The sequence below is a fragment of the Symphalangus syndactylus genome, chromosome 10, assembly GCF_028878055.3.
Source record: "Symphalangus syndactylus isolate Jambi chromosome 10, NHGRI_mSymSyn1-v2.1_pri, whole genome shotgun sequence".
In the NCBI taxonomy this organism is placed as follows: domain Eukaryota; kingdom Metazoa; phylum Chordata; class Mammalia; order Primates; family Hylobatidae; genus Symphalangus; species Symphalangus syndactylus.
This window is the reverse complement of record NC_072432.2, coordinates 58,092,107-58,114,694: the sequence shown is the minus strand read 5'-3', so window position 1 is coordinate 58,114,694 and position 22,588 is coordinate 58,092,107. Positions and strand designations below refer to the sequence as shown.

The 22,588-nt window shown below is 40.2% G+C and overlaps 1 protein-coding gene and 1 pseudogene across 6 annotated transcripts in view; one reads left to right on the top strand and one right to left on the bottom strand.

The window, feature by feature from the left end:
* The window catches only part of ANTXR2 (ANTXR cell adhesion molecule 2), a 153,419-nt gene extending 141,486 nt beyond the window's left edge, over positions 1 to 11,933 (bottom strand). For 3 of the 6 annotated variants that reach the window (XM_055297211.2, XM_063610337.1, XM_055297210.2), the window contains exons 1-3: positions 10,549 to 11,608; positions 9,725 to 9,796; positions 7,573 to 7,644 (exon numbers count right to left, since the gene is read on the bottom strand). In XM_055297211.2, coding sequence (XP_055153186.1) covers positions 7,573 to 7,644; positions 9,725 to 9,796; positions 10,549 to 10,700 — 296 coding nt within the window. In that variant the 5' untranslated portion in view covers positions 10,701 to 11,608. Of the gene's footprint in view, positions 1 to 7,572; positions 7,645 to 9,724; positions 9,797 to 10,548; positions 11,609 to 11,824 lie in introns of those variants that run through there. The other 3 variants (XM_055297212.2, XM_063610339.1, XM_063610338.1) reach the window with 2 other exon arrangements.
* A 5,871-nt stretch (positions 11,934 to 17,804) lies between these two features.
* On the top strand, positions 17,805 to 19,393 carry LOC129491707 (importin subunit alpha-1-like; annotated as a pseudogene).
* Positions 19,394 to 22,588: the final 3,195 nt, after the last annotated feature.

Genomic DNA, 22,588 nt, shown 5'->3' with positions numbered 1-22,588 from the left:
AAATATGTTCATTCACATATACCTGCTCTATTTAACTGTGTTACTATATACTACTGCCCTACATACTGCTTAATGGATGAACCTCTAACAAGTAATTTGTTCTCACCAAGATCCTCAATTTAAAAGTTGCTTAAAGGTTTCAAATGAGTGAAAGATTTTTTCTAAAGACACACATTGCTAATACATTCTATAATCTTGGGAACTAACCGATTTTAGCTGTATCTTACTATAGTTTATGTAAAAATATGCTTATTGTTTAACATGTCATTCTAATGCCAACATAGGCCAAGGTTTCTGTGGTCTAGGGTCCAGACCAGCAAATCCAAGGTAGCAGTCATAGATCCAGAAATATCTGCTCACAAAATACCCTGTACAATCTGAATTTTGTCAAAAATGTTCTCCAATTTGGCCTGCACCTACCAAAGTGTGGTACTCAATTCACACCTGAAGTTCAGGCCTGCTGCGTTTTGCATATTTTTACTCCATTTTCCCACTCACTGCCTTACTAAATCATGAAAAATCGACCCCTGCATTTTACCACTTCCATGTGCCAGGTCTGTCTCCCAGGCACGAGTAACAATGTACTTAATTTTCGAGAACATGCTCATAAAGCAGATGTGGGACTTCAGTGAAAGTGACCGCTAACATGTCCATCACTAGAATCTGAGTTGCTGCCCTGCCTGGACCTCTCAGGTTTAGCACAATGTGTGGCCAAAACAGACTTTTCAAAACAGGAGTAAATACTTCCCTAATGGAACTTTTTTTACCTAACCCAACTATTGTCTCATCTTTTCACCCCCTCACTGGTTTTTAAGAATAGAATACATTTAGGGAATGACGATGTTTTTGAGTTGTGACTAATTCTGACTGATTGAAAACTGGAGAAGGGGAACCCAGAGAGTGTGAATACAGTGTGGTAGTGAAGAGCTCATGCACAGCATCAGGGCTGGGTGTGAACCCTGGCTATAGCTGCTTAGCTGTGTCACTTTGAGCATAGTCCTTTGATTTCTTTAAACATCTGCTCGAATCCTGGTACATCATGATGAAAATAAGGATGGTGTCCACTGATAACTGCCAAACCCCATGTTAGCCTTGGCCTCCTTCCTATCCAATCATCAAAGCAACAACAAGAAAAGAAAAATGAAAAAAAAAAATGAAAAACTATAAATGAGAAAAAATTAAAAGGTAGTTGCTGGTAGGTGATAAAGCAAAGAAATAAAAATGAATTGATAAAGTTATAAATACCCATTGTGTTCTTTTTATGTGTCAGAACCTTAGTTAGTCCTTCTCATGCATTATACACATTTACTTATCTCAAGATTGCTGTATGGTAGGAATAACTCACTCTTATTAACTGGCCCAGGAATTGGGCAGCAAGAGGTTAAGTAATTTGTCAGAAGTCACACAGCTAGTATGTAGCTCCTATGCCTACTCCACCCAAGGTCCAATCCTGGTCTTTTCATTAACAAAAACCCTCAGGACTCTCCATAGTAATGGTTGAATATGCTCTATTCCTGAATGCTTCTTGTTTCCAACCTCTGAATTCCATTTTGATTCCAAGATAGTAACATTAATTTCAGCATTCTTTTTTTTATAAATAATACATTCTCGTTGAAATAAAATCAAATCACATATATATAAATTAAAATTGTGAAGGTTTATCCCACCTTCAATATTATGCCTAAGACAGTGTCATTGTTAACAATTTGTTGTATGCTCTCTCGACTTCTTTTCTTGCATTTTCAATCACATACTCCCCCCTCACCATATAAACAGTTAGGGATTTTGTTTTCTTTTAATTCTATAAAAATAAAATCATACTAAGAGTGTCTGCTACTTGCTTTTACACTTAGTATATCTCTTATATATTTTCTTGTAAATATGTACAGATTTTCCTATTTCTTAATAACTGCATAGTATTCCATCCTATGTATATGTTGTAATTTAATTATAGTATCAATTGATAAGCATTTAGATTGAATACAGTTTTTCATCATTATGTACAATGTTGCAGTATCCAATTTTGTATTTAGACCTACCTTTCTATGCTAATGCTAGTATTTCAGTAGGACACAGTCCCAAAAAGTAGACTTACTGAAAGGAACCTTCTAGACTTTTATAGATACTACCAAGCTTCCTCTAAAATGAATGTACCAATTAATAAGTACTTACTGTATATAAAGAACAATTTCTCCACAAGTAAATTTTTAATTCAGCTTTTAAGAAATTAGAAAAAAAAAATTTCAAATAATAGAAATGTGTATATTGTCCAAAATTAATTAAGTGACTTTTCTATAATTTCCTACAAGTTTGCCTGCAGAAGATTTTTTTCCCCAAGTAATTGATTATTGTGCTCAGGTCAAACAATTATAAGACATTTTCAGCTTGGGGGCAAGTGTAATGAAAGGGAATTGTAAATATTTATAACACATTTGTAAGAGTAGGAATAAGAAAAATAGCAAATATAAGATTATTTATTATGTGGTATAATCACAAAAAAGACAATCTATGATGGCAGCTAATAACTAAGGTTCTGAAGTCATATCAGCTCAATCACTCATTCAACAAATATTTATTGAGCATCTACTGAGCATCAGGCTTTGTTCTAGGTGTTGGGATACGTGGCGGAACAAGACAAATGAGGACTCCTGCTTTCATGTTTACATGAGAGTCATCAAGATAAAAATAAATTAACCAACAGAACAACTTGAAAATGTGATAACCAAATACAGTATTGCAAGAGATTACTGGGGAGGAGAGATGGGGTTCCTTTAGAGCTGGTGGCCAGGCAAGGCTTCTCAGAAAAGGTGGCATGTGAGATGAAACCTAAACGATGAGAACGAGCCAGCTAGGGGCAGATCTGCAGCAAAGAAAGAGCAAAGGTCCTAATGTGGAAACAAGCTCGGTCTGTTCAGGGAATGGAAAGAAGACCACTTGAGCTAGACTGTGCCACACGATGTTGCAGGAGAGGACAGGCTGGGGCACTAGGATGGGGCGTTTGGGCCTTTGGGAAACACTGGCTTTCAATTGTTTTAAGCATGAGAGTGGAATATCTGCTTTAACTGTAAAAGATTATTATAGCCAATATACTGCATGCAACTTGTTAACTGTGTGTGCCTGGACAAGCCGCTTTATCATTGTCAGTTTTGATTTCTTCATTTGTAAAGTCGAGGTAATAACAGTATCTAGTACAGAAGTTCATATGAGGATAAAGTGAAGCAATGCATGGAAAGTATTTTGCACACTGCCTGGTGCATAATAATTGTTCGATAAATGTTTTCAACTAAATCTCTGTTACAGTATTAGCATAATATTTAACAGAACTGAGCTTAATTCACTATCCCCAATTATGCAAAATAATAACTAAAAATACTTTTTAATTAGTCTTGATTCCAAATTCTCTACTATTGAAAGGCTGGGTATTTTCATACTGAATCAACACTTGGCATTTTTCTCTTACCTAACCCTATAATACATCCCTGGGCTATTTATGTGCATGTGTATACCTCTACTCACACACACACTAGATTACTTATCTTTGTGTTACCCCAGGTTCCACAGTACTCAATGCATTGAATATAAGATAAGCAAGTCTTTAGGTAGGTGGGTGGGTAGGTGGATGAGTGGACTAACAGACATATGGAGGGTAAAAATCATGAGAGCAAGAGAAAAGAAGGCAGTGTTTCAAATTAAAGTATTTAAAAGAATAAGGTTTTTAAGTTACGAGTATATAAAATGCATAACATCATTTCTTGGCATGTTTATTACTTTATTCATGCATTTACATAGTACTGGATGCCATGCTGAAAGCATAACAGAAGACACAGCCCTACGGTAAGTATTTACTACCTTCTAATCTTGCCTCATCTCTACTAAGAATCTTTAGCAACACTCTGAGAAACATGAAAGAGCTACTTATTTACCAAGATTGTGAAGAATTATGAGTGCTAGAAACAAAACTGTGAAACCTGCAGTGCTTAACCTTTGCTTTTCTTTGCTTAACCTTTGCTTTCCCCACACCTTCTGATCTATTTGTGATTGTAATATATAACATCAAGATTTTAATAGCTTATATGCAGAATTCCAATTTCTAGGCTTTGAAACAAAGATTCACAATAGTTGTGGAATCATTTGTTTACTGATCTGCATATAACATGCAAATTGTTTCTTCACACTTAAAAGTGTGTAATGGAGGAAAAGTGACCCTATATCCAAATATAGAGGACCATAGAAACTTGAGAAGTTACTGATTGAATTAAATAAAATTAGTAAAATAGCAATATAGAAGAAGAAAATAATGTCCTTTATTGGAGGTTGTTCTATGCTATACAAAGTAACTTTATATGCATTATCTTATTTTGATCTTCACAATAACTCTAAGAAAATATGGAAGATTTTATGTCCTGCACTTTATGGACATAAAAACTGATACACTGGTATACAATTTGCCCCAAGTTTCCAAATCAGTCAGTGGCAAAACTGGAACTCTAGCCTAGGCATTCTCAGTGTTATTTTCTGCCACCCTAAACTAATTAAAAATGCCACAAATAGTGAAATTTATTAAAACTTAAAGTGTTTATATTTAGGAAGAGACAGAGGAATCAACTATGTATAAAACAAGTTGCAAGTAGTGTTATTAAAATTCCTCTTGGAATATTATAAATCCTTTTAAGAAGGGCAATAGTTTCTTTATGTAAGCATGATCCTTCTCTGATCATTAAAATACTGTATACTGCCTATCTCCAGATGATAATAATAGTGATAAAGCCTTTATCTCTTGAGAACTTATATACCAGACTCTGTTCTAAATACTTCACATTCATCAACTTTCATTCATGTAATAATTCTATGGGGTAGGGTTAAGTATTACTATCATCATCATCATCATCATTGCCGTCATTATATAGATGAAAAAAGAAGAAGCATAAAGAGGTTAAGCAACTTGTCCTTGAACATTTGGCTAGTAAATTGGAAAGCCAGGATTTACACGCAGGTAGATTTGGTCTAGGGACTCTTAGCTGCAACATTATGCTGCCTCTTGAAAGAAAGGCCTCTTCTGGCCAGGTGCGGCAGCTCACGCCTGTAATCCCAGCACTTTGGGAGGCTGAGGCGGGCGGATCATGAGGTCAGGAGATCGAGACCATCCTGGCTAACACAGTGAAACCCCGTCTCTACTAAAAAATACAAAAAATTAGCCAGACGTGGTGGCGGGTGCCTGCAGTCCCAGCTACTCGGGAGGCTGAGGCAGGAGAATGGCGTGAACCTGGGAGATGGAGCTTGCGGTGAGCCAAGATCACGCCACTGCACTCCAGCCTGGGTGACAGAGCGAGACTCCATCTCAAAAAAAGAAGAAAGGCCTCTTCTGTAACCTATTTCAGTGTCTCCCCTATTAGATTCAACCAATGATGAAAGAAGAATCACTAACGCGGGTTAAAGATTTAAACCCCCCTTCCATGTATGTCTAAGCAATACCAATCTGGTCACCCAGTGACCTACACTTCATCTTCTAAGTGCTGAGGAACCATATGCAAAGTGTCTAGCAAAGAACCTGGCACAATGTTTGCAGCCATCAATGACTGAGAGTTTCTACAAGCCTGGCATGATGCTAAGTGTTTTTCTATATATAGGAATGCCATAAATGTTAAAATGGTTGTTTTTTTTTTTTTTTTGGATTGGCTAGATACAAAGCTGTTTTTTTGGAAATTAAGCTGGGCAATGGAGAAAATTTATTTTCATAAAGGCGAGAACTGTTAAATCACTGGGCATAGAAAGCCGCCGTACATGGGTTGTGGACTACCATGGCTCTGGCTCCTGATGAGATTCACATCCACACAAGAAAGTAAGGAGGGCCATTATCCTCAGCAAACTAACACAGGAACAGAAAACCAAACACTGCATGTTATTGTAAGTGGAAGCTGAACAATGAGAACACATGAACACAGGGAGGGGAACAACACATACTGGGGCCTGTGAGGGGTGCAGGGGAGAAAGAGCATCAGGATAAATAGCTAATGCATGTGATGGGTTGATAGATGCAGCAAACCACCACGGCACACGTTTACCTATGTAACAAACCTGCATGCCCTGCATATGTATCCCAGAACTTAAAATTAAAATAAAATTAAATTTAAAAAAAAGAAAGAAAGGAGAAGTATCAAGGGGAAGACAAGATCCTAGGCTGCACTCAGCATCTGCAGAGAGATTTTCCTTTCTGGGAAAAGGAAAACTAAAAGCACTAAGATTAAAATCTTATATGGATAATTTTCTAAATCAATTCAGTGAATTATAAACAAGTTCTTTCCCCCAGTTCCTTTACATATTATGATTTCTTGACCTTTTCAAGGGAAAACTTAATTTACAAAAAACTGTCTTTACAGTTAACTTTTCAGAAATTCACATATCATGCAAAACAAAGTACACCAGCTTCCCTTGCTAAAACTACAGTTCGGAAAAATTTTAATTCAAAATAACAGGAAACCACTCATTCATTCATTCAGCAAGAATTTATTGACCAAAAACTAGCTTACATACTCTGTTAAATAAAGTAGACATAAAAATGAAGAATAAAAGCTCCCTCCCACTATGGATCCCATTCTTGAAAATATGTCAGTGAGGTGGGGCATGGTGGCTCACACCTATAATCCCAGCACTTTGGGAGGTTAAGGCAGGCAGATCTCTTGAGGTCGGGAGTTCAAGATCAACCTGGCCAATATGGTGAAACCCCTCGTCTCTACTAAAAAAATACAAAAATTGGCCGGGTGTGGTGGCATGTGCCTATAATCCCAGCTACTCGGGAGGCTGAAGCATGAGAATTGCTTGAACCCGGGAGGTGGGGGCTGCAGTGAGCACCACTCACTGTGCAGATAGCACCACTGCACTCCAGCCTGGGTAAGAGAGAGACTCTGTCTCAAAAAATAAAAATAACATAAAATATGTGAATGACTATTTCTAACTTGTCACTGACACTGTTTGAATGACATAGAAATGGTCATATGAAATACTGTGACATTGGTTTGGAAAAAGACACCTTTTAAAAAGCACTAAGGAGATTAGGTAGATAGGTAGATAGAAATAGATATATTGATATACATATTGATATATACTAAGTTCCTTTATAAAGGTGAATATATTCAGCATCAGTGGACCTCAGAGAAAGACCAGAAATCCAGGATGTCTGCTGAATCTAGGATATTATCCAAAAGGATCCATAACTTTCTCCCCCTCAATGTTCTTCAAATTCCTGGTTGATTAACATATTATATCTAAACAAGAAAAATGTAGAACTACTTATAGTAACAGAGAGGCTGGGGAAGGTAGGAAGTAGTGAATATACAACTAAGACAGGGATCTAGATTTCACTGCACATTCCACAGCCACTATAAATGATATTGATTTTCAGATTAACTGCTCTTTTATATTACTCAGACCTCCTTTCCCTTCTATTAGAGAACTGAATTGTCTGTGCATCTGCTTGATTCCACTGAGAGGCCTGAATCACCACTTGGAAATATCAATCATGCCTTTGAAATTCATCTCTACTAAAAGCCTGCAGTGAAACGATAATGCACTAACCTGTCTCCAGTTAATGGCAAAATAATAGTTGCTTGAGAAGAAAACACAATGAAAGATAATCTCATTTCAGGGCTGCAAAACAAGAAAAGAAGCAGTTAAAACATTTTTAAAAAGAAATATTGATACGATACAGATGTATAGTTAGGGAGTTTCATTTAAAATTGGTCTCACTGAATGGTCCAGGCTTCTTTTAAATGACATTCCCTAAGTAAATAGACGAACTCTGCTTAACATTGTTGTATAAGTCATTTTGGATTTAGTGAATGCTTCCCAGCACTCACATACTCCTCCATGACCCATAAGGACTTGCATTTAGAAAGAGACTAACTGGAAAGATAAATTCTAAGCTGATGTAAAATTCTTTCGTAGAAAATTCCTCTTCCCTTGGTGTTCTACAACATTTCCTTTAAAGGTGGCCAGGCCCTTTAGAGTGATTATGGTTATCAACACTTACGGCTAGAGAGTACCCAGTTTGACTTAATGACCACAACTATGATATGAGTCTATATAAAAGTCGTCCTGAAGTAAGACTACTTAAAGAGTCATGGAGAATGTGAAAGAAACGATAAATCACTTTCTGCTTGGGCATTTTTTATTTTCTAAGCCTCAAACATCCTATTTTCCATTGGCAACAAGTGCCCCAGTCAGCTATATCTTTCAAGTTTGAGGCATGTCTCTCACAGAATGGTTCTTGCTTCTCGGACACTCTCCGCAACGATTACTAAGATTCAAACCTGAAGATATGAAACTAGAATCTATAAACTGAAAATCAGAATCCTCTCAAAGGCTTCTACATATTTTAAAAGTCAGTCTCTTCATTAGTCACCCCTTATTCACTTCCTACAATGTATCGTTAGTAATTGAGTAACTAGGCTTGAGCCAGACAACTATCTATTATAGAATTCCAACTTAAAAACCAGATCAATGAGTTAAGATAAGAGCTTGCTTCTTTAAAATGTTGTAGTGATGTGATTCACTGCTTTTGATCAAAATCTACATGACACCCTTTTCACATGAAGGATTAAATTAGAAAATTTATAAACAACTGTTTGTTCTGCCTTTGACATTTAAGGACATAGGATCTTGTTTGTTTTTCTTTCCTAGACAGTTTTACCTCAGACCCTGTCCAGAAATGAGTGTTAAACTTGGCTTCTTAAGCAAGGGACTGATGATTGAACATGGACAGGCATACATTTTTATAGGGATAACTTTACTGCTGCCAATAACTGAAAGCAAGGATTGCCTAGGCCTCTACAGATTGTTTGAAGTTACTTGCAACATGACTTTCAAAATGTTTTGATCATCCAAGCCTGTTTTACAGAAAACATTTGGGCTAACAAGACTGAAAGAAGCAATATTTAATGATACAGTTCCTATTCATGTCCTTTCCATTATCTTGATAAACTTGTGTTTGTTCATTGCATTTTTTCTTTAAAAAAAAAAAAAAAAGAAGGGAAAAAAAAGCCTCAAAAGCCTAGTGTCCTGAGGTTATTTTTAAATAGGAGATGCCACTAATTCCTAGTTACCTCTAAATAAAAGAGTAAGCTGGATTTCATACCAGTAATGCTTTTTATAGGAGAGGAAACCAGTCTTTCCTGGTGATGCTTATTGCATATATAGAACAGTTAAATTTTAAACCAACCACACACCCACACATTGTGTAAACACAAGTCGTTGCTTTAAACACACACACAAGTGCCTTTTCTGGTAGTGGGTTATTAACACATGTTCATTTGAAGTTTTCCAACACTTTTTGTTTGTTTTAATGAGGACCTCTATAATGCTAAGAAATGTGTGGAAAGAAAAATATATTATGGATACTATTCGCATAAAATTTATTTTTTAATGTGATAAATTACGAGAAAGCATAACTGAAATTCAAAACAGATGAAAATTCGGAAAGAAAAAGACATTTGGAATAGTATTTGAAGATGCTTCCCCAGAGTCTGAGCCAAGTTTCTGGGATCCAGATGAAATAAGCCCTCAAGGACTGAAGGGCTGTCCTAATAACAGCATGTGTGCGACAACGACCTTGAGGCACTTAAAAGCAACATTTCAGGAAAAGTTTTTCCTATAAAAGGTTTCAGAAAAGGGAAATTCTACACTTTGCTCTACTTCTCCACTGCCTAGAAAAGTAAAGTAAGAAAGATACCTCACAAATCTCTCCGCAAGTTGCTGGACGAAATTATAAATTTCAATCCAGTTATTTGCCACACTCCCAGACCTGAAAGATGAAATTGAACTGATCAGAGAAACAAAACACGGAACTGAAAAGTAAGCATTTTGAAATGGTTCCTTCTTCAATGCCACGAACATGGGGACACCTGGCCAAGAGGGTGTAAGGGTATCTGTAGCTGAAACTTCGGTGGTACCCAGAGTTATAAGGAAGTCAGCCCCAGAGCAAGACTCCGTCAAAAAAAAAAAAAAAAAAAAGAAGTCAGCCCATTTTCTGGGGTGGGTAAATACCTGCCTGCTAATTGTTTAGAGTGGAACCCAGCTCTTCAGAGTAAACACAAAAGCCTTTCTTCGCAGGAAATGCAAACCACATTGGGCATGTTAACCCTAGGCTTTTCCTGGCTCCAGTGAAAGCGCTATGATTAGGATAAAACCAGGCAAACTTTAGCCTGCGTACGAGCAGGGTCGAGGAGGTGGGTAAGGACTCAGTGGCCAATGGAGTGTGGCCCGCAAGAGGCCACACTCCCATTTCCCAACAGGCCCAAAGACTGGCAAACAGTGAATACCCCAACTCCCCAAAGAGCCAAGTAGCCCGGGGCTCCAATCACTACCCCCCACCCCGCTGATCTCCGCCCACACAGATCCGAACGCGCTTGCCCTTTGGAAGAAGACAGCAACGGGGCACCCCTCCGCGGGTTTCCAACACCACTCCCCGGGGTGCGCACACGCATCTCAGCCTCAGCCCCAGCTGATCCAGTGCCGCCCTCACCAGGAGACCCTGGACCTCCCTCGCACACTCACTTGTCCAGGACGAAGTAGAGATCAAAGGCTCTTCTGCAGGAGGGCTGCTCCTGGGCGCGCAGCAGCCCCCCGAGACCGCTGAGCACCAACAGCCACAGCCCGGGAAACAGCCAGCTCCCGAGGCTGCGGGCCGGGGACCGCTCCGCCACCATCCTGCGGCCAGGGGCCTGCGACTCCCTCCCGCTCGCAGTCCCCTGAGCTCGGGGGGGTCGCAAAGGTGGCGGGAGTCACCCGGCACGCACTCTGGGGTAGGGGGCGGCGAGCAGCCGAGGCGCCGGCGCCTGCGGCAGCGGGACCCACCAGCTGATAGAGGGAGGGAGAGAGGGAGGTCCTGAGAGGACAAAGGGAGTCTCCGCCACCGCCGCAGCTGCCGCCGGAACTCTTGACGAATCCCAGTGGAAGCGCGATCCAGTCCTCCCCCTCCCGATTCCGGAGAGTTCCTGCAGACAATGCGGGCCCACGGCGACAGCTCGCGAGAGGAGTTCCTCTCCCGCCTGGGGCCGAGCCTCCAGCGCCCGCCTCGGACCCGGACCTGGAGCCCACCCCGCCCGGAGGGCTGAAGTCCCCCCGCTGCCGTGCGCTTCGAGACAAGGGGTCCCTGGGACGCGGTGACGGCAGAACAAACTAGGAGTGGAGACCCTGCTCCTCCGGCGGCCCCAACTCCCTCCGCACTCCGAAACTTTCCTCCCGGTGCTGGACTCTGGGACTGCGCTGACAGGCCTTCCCCTTTAGGGGAGGAGGCTAGCTGGCCCTGGGACTGCCGGCTGGAGAGAAGCCACGCCGAGGCCAGTAGCGCGCTCGGGCCAGGTCTAGGCTGCGTGTGTCAGTGTGCGCTCGGGTACGAGGGCGGGGCCCCAGCTGAAGCCTCCGAGCCACACACGCACACTTGTGGGTTCCTGCCGAGTTGAAGATGACTAACGCTTGCCAGATTTGGGAAAGGGAAGAAGGAGTTTAGAAAAACAAAAGTTCTCTAGAAACTAAACATACCCGTATATCCTGCAGGCCTGGCCTATTTTAGCAGCTGTGCTAAAACAGCCCCTATGAGTGGTTTACAAACCCAAGACTAAGGATTCCATGGGAGGTGACGGCCTCCTCACTCCTCACTCCACCCCACCCTCCACTACCACAAGCGCTCTTTATGAACTTCCTCTTTTTTTTCTAAAGAAACCTGCTTAGTTTTTTTTTTTTTTTTCTCTAAAAAAAAGCCAAGCCAAGGAAAGGCCAGAGTGGGGAGTGGGAGGGGATAGCAGGCCTCTCTGGGAGTGGAAAGTTGTACCTCAAAATATTTCAGCCCACTGTCGTTTCCCTGCAAGCTCCAGTTTTGGAGAATTTCAGCTTTGGGCAAGCTAGGTCTCCTTTGCAAAACTTGTGCAAGCACTCAGGTTTGTGCACAAATCCTCTGTCTACTAGTTCTGCTCTCCCTCCCTCCTCTCTCTTCCCCCCACCTCCGTGACTTCCGCCCTGCCTTAGTCAAAACTGGCTTTTAGAACCTACTACCTTTTCATTTTTAACAAAATCAATGCTTTATGTAGTACTTACATACACATCTCTTCTGTTTGTTGCCATATGTATTTAACTTTTCATTTATTATATTTGATATACAACCAGATATGTCAGCCCTTTGAAGATAAAAATTAGTTACTTTAACAAAGATTCATTGAGTGCCTATTATTTGCTGGGCACTGTTCCGGAAGTGGAGGTTAGTGCACAGAACAAGATAACAGGCCCTTGCTTTCATGAAGCTGACAGTCTGGCTGAAGAGTGAAAACAGACAATAAGAAATAAATACATAAGCAAGGAAAAAAAATGTCCATATTGGAAAGGTGGCTTGTAGAAATTTAAAATATTGTGATGATAAGGAATGACAGACTCGGTGACTAACAAAAAAGACCCAGTCATTCCAAGAGCTCTAGGGGGAAACATTTGAAGTTACTGCAAAGGTCCATAGACATTAGCTTAGCATATTCAAAAAAGAAAAAAAAATCTGTGTGGCTGGAGCTTTGCAGGTAAGATGATGTAAGAGAAATAGGCAAGGGCCAGATTATGTGATGCTTTGTTTACTGAGATAAGGAATTCAGATATTTAATATTGAGTGTGATGGGAGGTTATTAGAGGGGTTTAAGCCCAGGAGTGGAGTGGCAGATGAATTGATATGATCTATGTTTTTCAAAGATCATTCTGGCTGCAATGAGACAATGAATTTGGAGTTAGCAACAGTGACAATAGGGAGAGCAGTTAGGAGACTATTGCAGTAGCAACATGTTGACAAACAATCCTGAGGTTCATAAATTTGGAAAGGAGAACTTCATTTCTTATAAAGAGTTACAGCTGCAGGCTGGACATCGTGACAGGCTGGGAAGTGTAGCCTCTGGCAGAGACAAAAAGCAGGCACTTTGAGGGAGGAAAGGGTGGAACAGGAATTTATGCTGAATGAGTTGGCCAAGTATACATATTCAACAGGTTATAGGAGGAACTATGAATATTTCTGAAGCAAGGGGTACATGAACTATGCATATTTCTGAAGCAGGTGGGTTAAGTTTCCACATCAAAGTGAACATGGGACATATGCAACATGCATGTTTAGTAAGCAAACATGAATAGTAAGCAAACATGCAAGTTGCATATGTCTCATGTTCACTTTGAGGTGGAGACTTAACAATTAAATGTATTATAATTAGGCCCTATATGTCAAAAGGTGAAACAGAAGACATGAAGGCACTCAGCCTCTGTAAACCAGCCAGAACCAGTCTATGGTCAGTGGTCTCTTATCAGGAGAAAGTTATTAAAATCAGTCTCTTGTCCAGTCAAAGCTGTAGTTATGGCTTGTGGAACAGGGGTAGGGGTGGAGGATTAATTAATTAGTGTCTTGCAGTCAGTAAGATGCAATTGTTTCAATATTGCTTATCTTGAGGCCGGTGTTTGTTTAGATGCTAGAGAAAAAGAAAACCCTTTTGGCAGTTAGAATATAGTTTATTTTTTTAAGTATAGGAGTGTGTGACTTAACCTTTGCCTGGCATGGTCTTAGGTCTTGTTTATCATTTGGTGTCTTATGAACACAGAGTACATTCTGTCAGTCTTATCATCTCTATTTTAACAAAGGCAAAATAAAATGGTACCTTAGACCATCATCACTATAGCAACTAACCTGAGAGTTATGAATGGATGAAAACTTCAATATATACAGGCAGACCTCCATTTTGAAAATATGCTCATAACAAATGTCAAAGATTGAATGGAGGGTGGCTAACATCCCTTCTCACTCTTTGCCAACTGGTCACTTGGGGATGGAAATTCCACCACTATCAACTGCATCAATCTGCCACTTTTTACCTGAGGGAGTGAGGAAGATACTGAGGGGCAAGGGGCTAACTAGATGGAAGGTAACTTTTACTTTTGTAAGAAGGAAACATACACCTTTCATAATTTTCAAATAAGCACTAGAAGAAAGTCCTTAATTAGTCCTGAGACTAATTAAGAAAGTCCTTAAAGCACCTTAATTCTGTCCTCCTTGGCGTCATCTTTTCTTGAGGTTCTAAAATTCTGATTACTTCTGCAGCCCTCCTGTCTCCAGGTATGTGTTGCCACTTCTCATTTCATATTTCTGTCCAATCTGAATACATAAATCTCCTTGACTTCCCATAACAGAACTGAAACAGGCTGACATTTTCAGGAAATTTGTATCAACAGCTTGTTCAAGTTTCAAGGTTTTTTATTCATTGCTGGTTGAAATTGATTTCCATTTCCAACTTTAATCTTTTTTTTTTTTTTTTTTTTTTTTTTGAGACAGTCTCGCTCTGTCGCCCAGGCTAGAGTGCAGTGGTGCAATCTCGGCTCACTGCAAGCTCTGCCTCCCGGGTTCACACCATTCAGTTCCAACTTTAATCTTAAGATATTATATGCCACATCAGCATGTTATTGAATAAAATCTGGGGAAAAAATGTATCCCCCCCAAAAAGTGACAATGGGTTTCATGTTAGAAGGAGACAAAAGGCAAAGAAATATGAGACATGATACTAACCATGTACTCTATCCTCCTAAGGAAGTATTTTAAACTCACATTTGTTGGTTTCCTTTATCCCTAGCTTCTTGACTAATTACCTGCTCATCTTCTGGCACTTCCCAAACTGGTCTAAGAATCCATCTTGTCCTAGGTTCAAACTAAAGCAAAATACCTCAATTTAAAATTCATTCTTCCTCAAAATTTCCAGGCCTTCTGAGAGTACTCCTACTCAGTTCTTCTTTCTTGAGTACAAGGCTGGCAGAGAATATTGACATACCAAAAAAATAGTACCACTCTTTTGTTTATCTGTTTGCTTGGGTAAAGAATTCATCCCAGTCCTGGAGCATTTTGCATCTCACTGACTTGCTCATGTAAGATCTGCAGCAAAGCAAAAAATGGCCTCATCTGGCACAGACCAATAACTAATCAAATCACTTTCACTTAATAAAAATTAATCAGAAGATCATTAATTACTGGGGCAACAAACTGTCCTAATTTTTCACAGACTGAGGGGTGTCTTCAGTCTCATGGACATGGGACTTTCCATGCTAAAACTAGGGCAGTCCCTGGGATAGTTCCTGGCAAGCAAAACTGTCGGTCATTCTTTTCCTAAGCAATAATGAGGGAAGATGAAAGCAAAAGCAGACATGAAAATCTCTCCAAGCCATGAAAAAGAAGTGGTAGCAACAGCAGTACTTTCCCTTCTCCTTCATCAGTGAGAGCACTCCGGGAATTGTATCAGCTGGAGAATAGCCAGGTAAGGTTTCAAACTGACTTTTGTACCATGACAGTCATGCTGGGACCCTGTTTAACTTTCAATCTGACATCAAGAATGGGAGGGATAATGCAGATTTTTTAAGACAAAGAGAGAAAAAGAGACTCTATACTGCATTATGTAGGTAAATAAATCTAAAAAATGTCTCTTTTATCAAATTGTTTGTATTTCCACTGAATTATTTGGCTTTACAATCCATGAATGCCCCTACTCTTTGAAAATTATTCTTTGTATTAAATCAAACTTCTAACTCAGCGTTAGAATGTATCACCTTATTAATAAAAATGCTAGTGAACCCCAAAACATTTTAAATTCATTTTAATGCAGTTAGAATAGCTTGAGATTGACACCTGATGATTTAAAGTCTTCACTAGACCCCCTCTCATTGTCCTTTTTCTCCTACCTGCAGAGCTCCGATGGACTACATGTTAAATTATATTTAATTACTTATTTACTGGTCTTTTATTATACTTAACGAATGTTTACTGATACCTACTATGTATCAGGTAATGTTTTAAGCACAAATGTTAGACTTTCTATTCTCAAGCAGTTTGCATTTTCAATCTCCTGTCACGAATTTATTTCCATCACCCCATACCCCAGCAAATAAACTAACAGAAAGGCAAATAAGCAACAACAATAAAAGTATTCTTTATGTGTAAAAAATTATATAATCTATATTATTTGCAAGTAGATATCTTTTATGGCATACACGACTACAGACGTGACTCTCCCGGAAGTTGAGTACCATACTAAAAATGATTCATATTCATGTCACATGGGAAATGATTCATTATATGATATCTACAGTGATTCAGAGGAAGAAAATAAATCTTCACTACCTATAAGTGATAAAGCTTATTTCAACTTTCATCAGGCATAGTCATTAAAGAACTAGATTTCGTCAATGTCTGAACTAGTTCCTGAGAGTGAATAAAATGTCTTTGGAAGGTGCAATTGCCTCTGAATTAATATCTCTATGTATGACAATAGGGGGTGCTAACTAATGTTAGAGAATGATTACTAATATCTGCATTTGGGATCAAATGTGTCTCAAATTGAGTTTCTCAGAAACAGACTTGAGATTCGGAGATTTGCATGCAGGAGGGATATTGAGGCATGCAGCAAAACCTCAACGAAGGGATGAGGGAAGCAGGAATTGTCAGAGAGAAACTTGAACCATGATGGAATTCCAAAGGAGGCTTCAGGCAACCACCAAAGGTAACTCTGGAGCTGTGATAGCCTTTCATAGTTGTCCTGAATTGAGTGAGACAAGGGAGCCAGCGTCTGTTACCCCTCATAGATCATTCACTAAATGTGGGCTTCCACTCTACAGGGGAAAAGCATAACCTTAAGCAATGGCGGCTTCTTTTGGCTTGGAGCAGTTATGAGGAGCGACTCAGTTGTGAGCTGTCAACAGCAAAATCCTGGCTGTGGGGAAATTAGTGTTTCAGCCCTGAAGGAGGAATCTAGGTGATGCAACTACAGCACCTAAAACCACAGCATCCAGAATATCCAAAAAAAGCCAAGACACCTGGCAGCTAGTTTGATGATAGTCCTATCTCATGTGCAATGTCAGACCTTCACAAAGCAGCTCAGGCTTGGATTGGCATCCTAGAATGATAAAGTCATGAAACTGCATTGCTTCTCTCATGCCTTCTATCTTAGCTCTGGTGCAGGTCAGTTTCTCAATTCTCGAAGGAATTACTCTAATAGTATTCTATTCTTCCTATACCTTCTCCATATTTCAATATAATTAGTCCCCTGAAGTATAAAACCAATCATATTAATCACCTACCTAGTTACTGTAATGGAATATGGTTTCCTAACAATGGAAGGCCCTCCACAATAGCATTACAACTTAGCTTTGTATCCTCACCCTGAACAAGTCTAGTCCCTTCATATACTTGATGCTCCAGAGAAACCATGAGAGTCACTGTTCCCTTCCTATGCACAAGTATACCTTTTGGATTTACCTCGTTTTGTACTCCCATTTCCCTGATACTGTGTTCTAGGTGTCAAATTCCATCTCCTCTTTCTCTTGCCTTCTATTCTCTTACTGAGCAATTCAGGTCAAAAGCCATTAGGTGGGCCAAGCACTGGGTGCTATGGTGGCGCAGAGCTACAGTAAAGTAGTCCAAGCAATGCGCCGAAAGCCAAGCAGGGCGAGGAGAGTGTCCCCATGGTGCAGGGAAGGACAGCCTGGCATGGAGCATTGGAGACTGAGAAGGGTGAGGAAAGTGTCCACCTTGGAAGGTGGCCCAGCATGAGGAATAGAGAAATAAGCCAGTGAGCAGATTGCCTGGTGGTGGGAAGGAGGTGACGTTTCTGACCCTAATTAAGATCAGGAGGACAACACTTCTTTGAGCTGAGTCGAAGTGGACGCTTTGAGCGCAGCTGCCCCACAGCCGCTGATCCCTGCGTCGCTTCCTGTAGAATCCTGGGCCTGCTTTGCAGCTTTCCTCCCTTTGTCTCATAACCATGTCTACCAACGAGAATGCTAACATAGCAGTTGCCCGACTTCACAGATTCAAGAACAAGTGAAAAGACAGTACAGAAATGAGGTGTTGCAGAATAGAAGTCAATGCGAAGCTGAGGAAAACTAAGAAGAATGACCAGATGCTGAAGAGGAGAAATGCAAGCTCATTTCCTGATGTTGCTGCATCTCCGCTGGAGAAAAACCGCAAAAACCAGGGCACTGTAAATTGGTCTGTTGGTGACATTGTCAAAGGCACAAATAGCAACAATGTGGAAAGTCAGCTCCAAGCTACTCAAGCTGCCATGAAACTACTTTCTAGAGAAAAACAGCCCCCCATAGGCAACATAATCTGGGCTGGTTTGATTCCAAAATTTGTTTCCTTCTTGGGCAGAACTGATTGTAGTCCCATTCAGTTTGAATCCGCTTGGGCACTTACTAACATTGCTTCTGGGACATCAGAATAAACCAAGGCTGTGGTAGATGGAGGTGCCATCCCAGCATTCATTTCTCTGTTAGCATCTCACCATGCTCACATCAGTGAACAAGCTGTATGGACTCTAGGAAACATTGCAGGTGATGGTTTAGTTTTCCGAGACTTGGTTATTAAGTATGGTGCAGTTGACCCACTCTTGGCTATTCTTGCAGTTCTCGATATGTCATCTTTAGTATGTGGTTACTTATATCATCTTACCTGGACACTTTCAATCCTCTGCCGCTACAAGAATCCTGCACCCCCGTTAGATGCTATTGAGCAAATTCTTCCTACCTTAGTTTGACTCATGCATCATGATGATCCAGAAGTATTAGCAGATAGCTGTTGGGCTATTTCCTACCTTACTGATGGTCCAAATAAACAAATTGACATGTCCTTGAAAACAGGAGTTCTGCCCCAACTTGTGAAGCTTCTAGGAGCTTCCGAATTGCCAACTGTGACTCCTGCACTAAGACCCATAGGGAATATTGTCACTGGTACAGATGAAGAGACTCAGGTTGTGATCGACGCAGGAGCACTTGCTGTCTTTCCCAACCTGCTCATCAACCCCAAAACTAACTTTCAGAAGGAAGCTACATGAACAATGTCAAACGTCACAGCTGACCTTCAGGACGAGACACAGCAAGTTGTGAATCATGGATTAGTCCCATTCCTCACAACGTTCTCTCTAAGGCAGATTTTAAGACACAAGAGGAAGCTGTATGGGCCATGAACAACTATACCAGTGGTGGAACATTTGAACAGGCTGTATACCTCATTCATTGTGGCATAATAAAACCATTGATGAACCTCTTAACTTCAAAAGATACCAAGGTTATTCTGGTTATCCTGGATGCCGTTCCGAACATCTTTCAGGCTGCTGAGAAACTAGGTGAAACTGAGAAACTTAGTATAATGATTGAAGAATGTGGAGGCTTAGACAAAATTGGAGCTCTACAAAACCATGAAAATGAGTCTGTGTATAAGGCTTTGTTAAGCTTAATTGAGAAGAATTTCTCGGTAGAGGAAGAGGAAGTCAAAATGCTGTGCCAGAAACTACCTTTGAAGGCTATACCTTCCAAGTTCAGGATGGGACTCCTGGAAGCTTTAACTTTTAGATCATGTAGCTGAGGTATATATTTGTTGTGTACTATATTTGGTATTCTGTCTTACTGTTTCTCTACTAAGAACTCTTTTTAAATGTGGTTAATTATTGTAGCACTTTTTACACTGAAACTATACTTGAACAGATCCAACTGTACATACTGTAGGAAGCTTGTCCTCTGAATGGGTTTCTTATTTCTATGTGGAATTTCTTATCTTGCAGCATCCTGTAAATAAACAATAAAGTCCACCCTTTACTTCAAAAAAAAAATCAGGAGGACTTCTGCATGGGGGAAAGTTATTGTGGAGTATTTGGAGTCCAAACATGGACCTCCACGCAGGGGGTCATCCCCATGCAGAGTGTCAGAGAATTAACAAGGAGAGAGAGAGAGTCAACACTGGAAGGCAGAAGCTGCCTCAGGATGCCAGAGCATGAGAGGAGTGAGTAGGGCTGTTGCAGCAGAGCACAGGGTATAAGAACCCAAGCATTTGAAGAGGAATTCTGGTCAGGGAGAGAGCCCAGCTGAGGTATATAAACCCAAGCAGGGTAAGGGGGGCTTCAGAAAAGGGAGAAGCTTGTCAAAGGAGTGACTGACAGACTGACACCCAGCATAGCATGTCATAGCCCAGGTGGGTTGCCTAGGTGGCAACCAAGTGCAGCGTGTCAGAGCTTGAGAGAGAGAAGGAAAGGCTCTGACATGGAGGGAAAAGTTATGTGAAGCCTGAGGCCGCAGGTAGAGATTCAAGCAAGATGAGGAGGATGTCCACCCAGGGTAGGAAGAGGCAGCTCGTGACTGGGGCCAGATCCTGAGTGAAAGTGCAAGGTGGTGCTTGTGTTAGAACTTAAGCAGAATGAGAGAATTTGTGTTGGAGAGGGCAACAGTGGTGATGAGAAATTGGTTCACTCAGGAAGTGCTTTCATCCCTTCAGGCTGCTCTAACAAAATACCATAAACTACATGGCTTGCAAACAACAGAAATTTATTTCTCACAGTTCTGGAAGCTGGGAAGTCCAAGATCAAGATGTGAGCAGATTTGACATGTGATGAGGATCGTCTTCCTGGTTCATGGGCAGCCATCTTTTCACTGTGTCCTCAGATGGCAGAAGGGGCAAAGCAGCTCTCTGGGACCTCTTTTAAAAGGACACTAATCCCATTCATGAGGGCTTCACCTGCATGAACTCCCAAAGGCTCCAGCCCAGATACTATGACATTGGGGATTAGGTTTGAACATGTGATTTGGGGGGAAATATAAACTTTCAGACCATAGTGAGGGATTAAGTCAAACTAGTATAGATAATGGGAGTTACCATCAGAGAAGAAAGCTGTAAATAATGAAATTGAAAAATCTAGAATAAATCCTGTGGTGCTAGCTTGCAATTGGAGATATTAGTGTGAATTCATATGTATAATTACAGATATAGACGTGAGTATATGTGCAGATGCAGTAGTCCTTCCCCGTTATCTGCAGAAAATATATTTCAAGTTCCGCAGTGGTTGTCTGAACCATGGATAGTACCAAACCCTGTATGTATTTTTTTTTGCCTGTACATACATACCTATGATAAACTTTAATTCATAAATCAAGCATAGTAAGAGATTAACAACAGCTAATGATAAAATAGAATAATTACAGCAATTTACTGTAATAAAAATAAAACAAGTGTTCCCTGAACACAAGCATTATGATACCTATACCAGGACAGTTGATCTGGTAATCGAGACAGCTACTGAGTGACCATCAGGCAGGTAGTATATACAGGGTGGATATGCTACACAAAGGGATGAGTCACCTCCTGAGAGGGATAGTGCAGGGCAGTGTGCGACTTCATCAGGCTACTCAAAACAGTGTGAAATTTAAAATGTATGAATTGTTATTTCTGGAATTTTCTATTTAATATTTTCAGACTGCAGTTGACTGTGGGTAACTGAAACCTCAAAAAGAAAAACCAAAGAGACTGCTATGTGTATATATGTAAAACACAGTATACACAGTATATATATGTGTGTGTGTGTGTGTGTGTGTGTGTACATGTATATGCAGATATATAGCTCTGTCTACTTAGACTGAGAACAACGGCAGCAATGGGCATACATGATGCTTATTTCTTGGTTTTAAATGTCACTCTCCACTGAAGTGAACTAGGAATTCTTAAAGATATGTTTAAATTCAAAGTGAGTCAGGAATCTATGAACTTAGAATATCTTGTCCCAGAAAGTAAGAGATATTCAAAGAATGATGGGGCATGACCAAAAGATGTAGAAGTCAGATTGAAGAGCTCCAATCAGAAAAATCTAGGATAATATTTGCACCAAAATGAAACAATTCAATGAGAAAATGAACAAAAGATATAAACATATATTTCACCAAAGAGGATATACAGATGACAAATAAACACATAAAGTTATTCAACATTGTTAGCCATTAAGAAAATGCAAATTAAAACCCAAAATAAAAAATAGTGATAACAGCAAATGCTGATGAGAATGTAGAGAAACTGAATATCTCATACATTGCCAGTGGAGATGCAAAATGGTACAGTTGTTCTGGAAAATAGTTTGGCAATTCCTTTAAAAACTAAAAATGGACTCACCATATGACCCAGCAATTGCATTAATGGACATTATAGAGAAATTAAAACTTAGGTTCACACAAAAACCTGTATATAAATGGTCATAGCAGCTTTATTTATAATATGCTCAAACCAAAAGTAACCCAATATCCTTCAGTGAGTGTCTTAATTTGTGCCACTATAACAAAATACTGACTGGATAATTGATTAAATATATATATTCCTCACAGCTCCGATGACTGGGAAGTCCAAGATCAAGGTACCAACAGATTTGGAGTCTGGTGAGGGTTCTCTGCTTCAAAGATGGCCCCTCTTGCTGCATCCTCACATGGCAGAAAGCGGGGCAAAAAGGGCTGAACTTGCCCCCTCAAACCTTATTATAAGGGAACTGATCCCATCCCTGAGGAAAAAGCCCTCATGACCTAATCACCTCCCAAAGGACCCACCTCTTAATGCCATCAGTTTAATTTCCAACATATGAATTTTGGAGAGAAACGTGCATTCAAACCCTAGCAGTGGGTAAGTGATTAAAGTGTGCCACATCCATGCCATAAACTACTCCTCAACAGTGAAAATGAACAAATTATTGACACATGCAACAACTTGGGATCCATCTCAAGGGAAGTATGTTGCATAAAA